The sequence below is a fragment of the Bolinopsis microptera genome, chromosome 5 (genome assembly GCF_026151205.1).
Source record: "Bolinopsis microptera isolate Bmic1 chromosome 5, MBARI_Bmic_1.0, whole genome shotgun sequence".
NCBI classification, from domain to species: Eukaryota; Metazoa; Ctenophora; class Tentaculata; order Lobata; family Bolinopsidae; genus Bolinopsis; species Bolinopsis microptera.
This window is the reverse complement of record NC_087076.1, coordinates 5,682,138-5,690,163: the sequence shown is the minus strand read 5'-3', so window position 1 is coordinate 5,690,163 and position 8,026 is coordinate 5,682,138. Positions and strand designations below refer to the sequence as shown.

The following is an 8,026-nucleotide window of genomic DNA, read 5'->3' as shown; positions in this document are numbered from 1 at the left end:
TGAAATTCATGGTGTACTAAATAACAATGTCTCAACACTACGGTAAAGATCCAATCAATCTTAGTGCAATCACACGTTCTTTTATCAACCAAAATACAATTTTACTGCGGCACCCTGATTGAAATTGAAGCTTTACTGTAGTACACAATCAACAAAACTTTACAAACAAAGTTAAATTAAAATTAACCAACTCACTCCCAGGATGACAGAGTCAGACATAGTTAGAATAGGAATTGACTTAGGGACAACGGTCGTGGTGGTAGCAACAACGGAGGGAGAAGTGCCAAAGGTATGCCAACAGTTTCCGGCAATCGTAAACCTGTCCACAAACAAGGTCGGCGAGAAAGCAAAGATTGACGGCAAACCGCAAGACATAATCTACGAAGCAAAGAAATACATGGGGGCGACGGCGGTCGAGGCGGCGACCATCACCAAAGAAGCCCATCACCCATACAAGATGGATGGTAACATGTTTGTCGGGACAGACAAAACGAAGACGCGACCAGAAGAGTTGTCGGCGGCGTTACTAAAAGAAGTTAAGGCGAACTTTCCAGGCAAGCAGGTAGAGGCAATCATTACAGTACCTGCATACTTCAAAGACGCTCAGCGTCAGGCAACCAAAGATGCGGCTGAATTAGCAGGTATCAAAGTGCACGAACTTCTCAATGAACCCACAGCGGCAACACTTACCTACACAGATCTAGTTCCATCTGGGGCGAAGATCCTCACGTGTGATGTAGGCGGCGGCACACTTGACATCTCAGCGATTACCAAGACCGACAACAAGCTGAAAGTCGAGGCGACGTCCGGCGACCCCCACATGGGCGGCCGTCAAATCGACCGAATGCTAGCGAACTGGGCACTAAAGAAAACAAAGAAGAAAACGACGACTGTGACGGCGAAGATGCTAGAAGATTGCAATCGGGCAAAACACTTATTGACGACCCAGGATCAAACGGAAATCCAAATACTGGGCGAAAAGGTCAAGATATCGCTGGTGGAGTTTGAACGCCTGGTGAGGCCATTCCTCACCAGAATAAACACATACATCGATAATACGTTAGAACTGGCAGAATGGACAAGAAAAGACGTGGATATTGTGATATTGGCGGGCGGAACGAGCCGAGTGAGGGTGTTGCGAGAAATCGTGGCAGAAGAGCTGCCGGAGGCATCGATCATGAACGGCGTCGATGAGGACGAAGCAATCGCTCTTGGGGCGGCGCATCGTTTAAGGGCCCTCACAGCACCTCCTGAGGCGACCGGAATAGTAATGGTAACCGAAATAGCAGGAGAGACGATCGGAGTGGGCACGCTTGGCGATGTGTTCTCCCCAATCCTTTGGAAGAACACACCCCTACCGGCGACACGAACCCTACCGTACAAGACGTCGGCGGATTTTCAAAGCCAAGTCCTGATAGAGGTAAAGGCAGGCGATGATTGCTGGGCGTCCAACAACAGGCTGCTGGGCGTGTTTCATATGGAGGTACTCCCAATGCCACGGGGCGAACTGACAGTTTTTGTAACATTTAAGATGTCAGTAGACAACATATTGACAGTAGTGGCGACAGAAGATGGTGGTTTACGCAGAAAGAAGACAGTCTGCATAAAAAAGACTGGGGACAGGAATCTTACTAAAGAAGAAATGAGTATTTGCTTGGCAAAAGCGGAGAAGGCGGCGGCGCAGGAAATATCGTAGCAGTTTCAAGTTTTTTCGGCGAATTATAACCTTAACCTGGGTCGAAAGGCTAAGACAAGTAATATTATCATGGGAACTATTATATTTATAGGTAATCTTATTTATCTGATGGGCGACTTTATGTATTTTAAGGACAACCTTATGTATTTTATGGACAAACCGGAGTTGAAAAGTACGTGAGATAATTTTTAAATGCGCCGTATTTTGCGTATTTTTGCTTAGAAATAAAATACGTCAGGAATACGTTAAACTACGTGTTTTTAAAAAAAATTTCATTCAAAGACTAACTTTAGTCACTAAAGTTATGTCGTTCGTTTGCATTTTTTTCAGACACAGTTCTATTTAACTTCAACGCTTTAATGCTTTGGTATAGCACGTGCCCAGAACTCTGAAGTCATATGCGAGGTGAAAAACGACAGAGCTACGCGAGTTTTGATAAAATCGTAAATTTATATAAAGCAATAGTACTTATTATTTTATTGGAGCTATCAATGGTACAATAACACTTTTAACGTATTTTATTCAACGAAATAAAATGCTCCGTATTTGACGTATTTTTGATGTTTTATAAAATTCGTAGAATACGTATTTTTCAACTCTGGGACAAACTTATCTACTTTATGGGCGAATTTCATTATTATATGGGTAATTGTATATGGCAACTGTACTCAAGATATAACCAGGGTATTTTTTTTTTTTTTATTATACTATTTAAATACAACATATTACAACTGACCAACGGCGTTTTAATAACTGGCTATGAAGTTCAACAACCATGAAAAGTATAAAATTCTGTCCTTGAAAGTTATCAATTTCATTGCTAAGCGATATAGTATTATCCGCATGTAAGGGTTAAATCGTATTGCACCTAAGTACGTTGTATTCCACTATTCTAAACACAAAAACTCACCGTAAACAGGGACCATGAACAATGACGGACGGCAGCGACCTCCGGCAGCGGCGGCACCTGCAGCAGCTGCAGCAGCAGCGGCGGCGGCGGCTCCAGGAGTCCAACACCCACCAGCATATCAGCCCAGAATGCCACTGCATCCACTCTATGTGAGGGCCCCACCTCAATTCAAAAGTGGATCTGATCTGGAATTGTACTTACAGCGGTTCCAGGCTTATGCAAGGTCAGCAAACTGCCCTAATGAAGAACAGGCGGATTTACTCATCAGTCTACTGGACGATAAGGCACTAAGCAGCCTCACTCGACTATTAGCAGATGGCGAAGACTACGACCTGGACGATGTAGTAACACAACTAAGGAGAGCAGAAGGGTACAACCAGAATAGTGAGAAGTATGTCGCGGAACTTAGAAATAGGCGACGTCTAAAAACTGAAGGTAGTTAACTCTAAAGTCGAAATTTGAAACGTACGTAGTAAGTCACGTGTGAAAAAGTGTGTAGGCGAATGACTATATAAAGTTACACGTGCGTCCGTGAGTGTATGCGTAAGTTCGAAGTGATCAAATTAAAGTTTTAAATGTAACAATAAATGTGAACCTACACGTAACTATTAGGAATAATCTATTTAATTTTATCATGAAAAATCAACAGGTATCTGGGAATATTTCCTGGCACTTCAGAAGCTCAGTGGTAAAGCGTACCCCGACAACGTGGCTATGAGAGAGGGCTCTCTCCGAGAGTCGTTCATTGCCAACATCTCGGACCCGTACATAGCGTCAAGACTACGGGAACTACAGGAGGTGGATATGGAGCGTTTACTAGATGCGGCGATCATGCTACACGGCTGTCAGTCGGCATCATCACGGTCAGTGAACTTTGTTGCAGAAGAAGAACCCAAACCAAGAGAGTACGATGTGACATCTCGATTGGACGAGCTATCACTCCGACTAGACCAACTGGCAGTCAACCAAATCTACAACAACAGGCAACCCGAGTCAACATCACATCAGGACAAGCAGGCGTATCAACCACCATCTTATCGATATGATGGACCACGCGACTCATTTGCCCCTACCGAATGGAGACCGAGACCTAGGCAAACTTACCAATATAATGCAGGCCCACGAAACTTCAACAGAACAACATATCGATACCCAAACCAAAGATACCAAGAGCAGAGACCAAGAAACCCAAACCAGGGTCAACGAGGAAAACAAAGTTATGTACCACAACAAAGACCACAAGGAAACTTCAATCGGCGAACCAACTTTTCCAACTCACAACCACCAGAAAGCTGGATTGAAGAAGTAGTAAAGCGAATCAAAGACGTAGAAAGGCAACACATCTCCAATACTGCAAACAATTTAAACTCCTCACGGCCCCAGTAGATACTTGGGGCCACCTAGACGACTTAGAGGAGTATTGTGCAGAAACAAAGTCCGACCACGTGGTAACTTGTCAGAACATTACCACCCCTCCATTGCCTTATGTCGCATTGACCGTCAACGATGTCCCAATAAAGGCCCTCCTAGACACTGGCGCTGCTGCATCGATAATACAACATTCATTTTTGATCAACAACCAACCTCTCAACCTGGAAATTGATCCCGATGACACAAGACTAGTTGGACCAAACGATAGCGAAATAGAAACGTTTGGTAAAACAAAACTCCAGGTAACAATCGGATCCGACAATTATACAACGAATGTAATAGTGGCGAACATATCACAGCTCCTCATTCTTGGCAACGATTTCCTTCGTCAGCATAAAATGGTGTTGGACTTTGACAAGCAAAGTCTAAGCACACAAACAGGAAACACGGTGAGGGTAATGACAGTTACCCAGAAACAAAATGATCACCAGTATCCAGCTTTAGCAGCTATAACGTGTGTCATTAACCCAGGACAACAGCAGCAACTCCCCCTCCAGCTCCCTCCTGAACTCTCATCAGCGGAAGAAACCATGTTCGTACCACATGATGACTTCGACTTCTCTTGTTCCATCCTGCCCCATATCTGCCAAACAAAGAAGACTGAGAACACAGTTAACATTGTGATCAATAACTTACACGACGAACCAATATTGATCGACCAATATGATGACATAGGGCACCTAACCGAGGGACCGGTTCCATCAGATGTAAAGTACTTGAGATCATGCTCAACGGCGGAGCAGATCAATGAAGTAAAACCACTAAACATCTCACCTGAAAAAGACGGCGAAAGATGGCTCACACTCCTAAAGGCTCTAAAAGAAGACAAGTGGCAGCTTAATGATGAACTGAGGCCGAAAGCCCTAGAGATGCTATACAAGTACAGGTTTTTGTTTAACCTCAAAGGCGAACCATGGGGTCTGTGTGATCAAGTCTTTCATACGGTCGAATTGACCACAGATACACCAATTAAGCAAAAACCCCGACCAGTACCACCAGCACATAGAGAGGAGCTTGAGAAGATCATTAATGACTTATTGGAAAGAAACCTGATCGAAGAAACAACCAGTCCCTGGTCCAGTCCAATAGTACTTGTTAAGAAAGCAGACTCCACTCTTAGGATTACTATAGATTATCGTAGGCTGAACCAAGAGACAGTTGCAGATAGCTATCCCCTGCCCAACGCCCAACACCTACTCGCCACCATACAAGCTTCACCAATCTACAGCACCCTAGATCTATGTAGTGGATATCTACAAATAAAAATGGCCGAAAAAGACAAACTAAAGACCGCATTTGCAGTGCCAAATGGTCTCTTCTGCTTTAGGGTTATGCCCTTCGGAATGAAAAATAGTCCTGCAACGTTTCAAAGAACTATCGACAAAATCTTTGCGCCGATCTCCATTTTCGATTTGGCGAAATATCTCGACGACCTCCTCTGCCAAGGAATCACAGAGGAACAACATCTGGAAATCCTAGAGAGAGTACTACAAATCCTATGGGAACAAAATCTAAAAATAAAAAGCTCCAAGTGTGATCTCTTCAGGAAAAAGCTGACCTTTCTCGGCTTTGTAGTGTCTGCCGAAGGAATACAGTGTGAAGACGCAAAAGTAGAGGCGATCAGAAACTATCCCACCCCGACATCCGTGAAAGAAGTGAGACAAGCACTGGGACTATTTTCCTTCTACAGGCGACATGTAAAAGGATTTAGTGCTATTGCCAAGCCACTCCACAATCTAACTTCTAAATCGGCTGTGTTCGAATGGGATTCAGACTGTGAGAAGGCGTTCCAAGAACTAATCAAAAGACTAACATCAGCACCAACACTAGTTAATCCAAGATCTGGCGAACAACTTGTTCTAACCACGGATGCCTCACAAACGGCTGTCGGAGGAGTCCTGTCAGTTGTCCGGGAGGGACTACGTCATCCTGTGTGTTTTGGAAGTCACTTGCTCAATACGGCTCAGTCTAAATATTCAGCAACAAAACGTGAACTTCTGGCGATAGTTTACTTTGCACAAGCGTTCAAATTCTATATACTGGGTCAACCAACAGTAATCTTTGAAACAGATCACCGCCCCCTTACCTGGTTAGCTTCCTTCCACGATCCACCAAGTATAATCTCGCGATGGTGCGAGTTACTTTCACAGTTCCACTACACTATCGTGTACCGAGCCGGATCAGAGAACAAAGCAGCGGACGCTCTCTCGCGCATTGCACTTCCTCCTTCAGAACACTCCACCCTCGGGCGATCAAAGATTCAAATCAACCTCATCTCCGATAAAAGAGATCCAAAAGCTACTATCGACATTGAGCTTGGTGAAGAACCAGTGGACATAACTGCACCAGAAAAGCAGACAGATGGCGAAAAACTGTCTGATATACTGGGACAAGAACAGATGAAAGACCCAGCGCTCAAAAGACTGTACGAGATCCTGTTCGAAAATAAGGCTATGGCTTTAGACCTGGAACCTCCGGTTACCAGATTCTACTATCATAAACGCGACAAAATAACAACGTTAAAAGATAGTAAAGTGATGGTGTACACCAATAAAAGTGGCGATAAAAGAATGCTGGTACCCCACCATAAACGACTCCAGGTCCTCAAAGCAGTACATAGCGACCCCACGGGTGGTCACCGATCTGCGGCGAAAATAATTTCGGTTTTAGACCACTCGTTTCACTGGAAATCCTTCCGTTATGATGCCGATCTTTTCGTGAAAAACTGTGCCAGCTGTGGGTCACTGAAACGACCCCCTAGGAGGCCCAATGCAGCACTTACCATGACTGGAACATCATGCAGACTCCAGAAAATTTCTATAGATATAGTTGGGCGACTACCAAGAACCAAAAAGGGAAATATCTTCTTCCTCAGCGTGTTGGATTGTTTCTCAAAATTTGCCTGGGCGTTTCCACTCAGCAGAATAACTTCCGACACAATAGCAGATACTCTAGTTACCCACATTTTCAGCGTTTTTGGATTACCTCTACAGATTCAGAGTGACGCTGGCTCCCAGCTAATAGCAAAAACGATGCAGGAACTCCACCTGATCCTTGGCGTAAAACAGAAGTGGAGTCTCCCCTGGGTCCCAAGATGCAACGGAATCGTGGAAAGAGTTCACAGGACTCTAGAAAACTCAATAGCACACTGGGCAGCTTTAAAACCACGATCCTGGGACAGATATCTCAGCCTGTCGGTCCTCTCGTACAACACGCAAGCATCAAACTCGACCGGGATCGCACCTTTCAAAATAATGTTCGGCGCTAACGCGCGATTGCCGGTCCATTTTATATTCGGGCAACCTCCTCTGGCGGAAGATCCCCCAGAATTTGAATATAATGTCTACTTAGAAGAAGTACTCTACCAAATCGAGCATCATGCTCGAACGAAATTGCAGGCGAATATGCAGAGTATTAAAGATTATGCGGATCGAAAACAGTTTGGAAAACCACTAGAACCTGAATCCTACGTCTGGATGATGAAAGGCGCATTCGAGAAGGGCTCAAGAAAATTCTCTCGAAATTACACAGGTCCCTACCGAATCAAAGAACGATTGAGTAATACCACCTACATTCTTCAGACAACCAAAGAGCCGTTTAAAGAATTCAGAGCGCATTTCAATAGGTTAAAGAAATGCAACCTCCCCGCGGCGACACTAGAAGCTCTGGATACGATGATACAAGAAAGGATCAACACTCGAGAAATGCAGAATAGCGACATCGGCGTTGACACAGCCTCATTTCTCAATCCTGAATCAGAAGGCGAAGAAGAAGAAGAACAGATACTGGTATTGCAACCGACAGCTGACTTAGATGTAATAGACGAACCACAAGGACCAGCAGAAGCTCCTCAGGCGGACACAGCTCTAGAAGCAGAGCAAACTGAACTTACAGTACGAAGGTCAGCTAGATTGGCGAGCAGACCACCTGTACGATATAATGTGAATTGTTGTTTTACAGCACGTATTAGAAGGCGAAAATGGTTAGCG

The 8,026-nt window shown here is 44.5% G+C and overlaps 1 protein-coding gene across 1 annotated transcript; it reads left to right on the top strand.

Moving 5' to 3' along the window:
* The first annotated feature begins 202 nt into the window (after positions 1–202).
* LOC134815383 (uncharacterized) lies at positions 203–1,696 on the top strand. The gene has a single exon (XM_063823915.1). The coding sequence runs from the start codon at positions 203–205 to the stop codon at positions 1,694–1,696; it is 1,494 nt and encodes a 497-aa protein (XP_063679985.1).
* The last annotated feature ends 6,330 nt before the right edge of the window (positions 1,697–8,026 follow it).

What these genes read in the sequence shown, in the direction of transcription:
- LOC134815383 (XM_063823915.1), top strand. Translation starts at nt 203, where the DNA reads ATGACAGAGTCAGACATAGTTAGAATAGGAATTGACTTAGGGACAACG.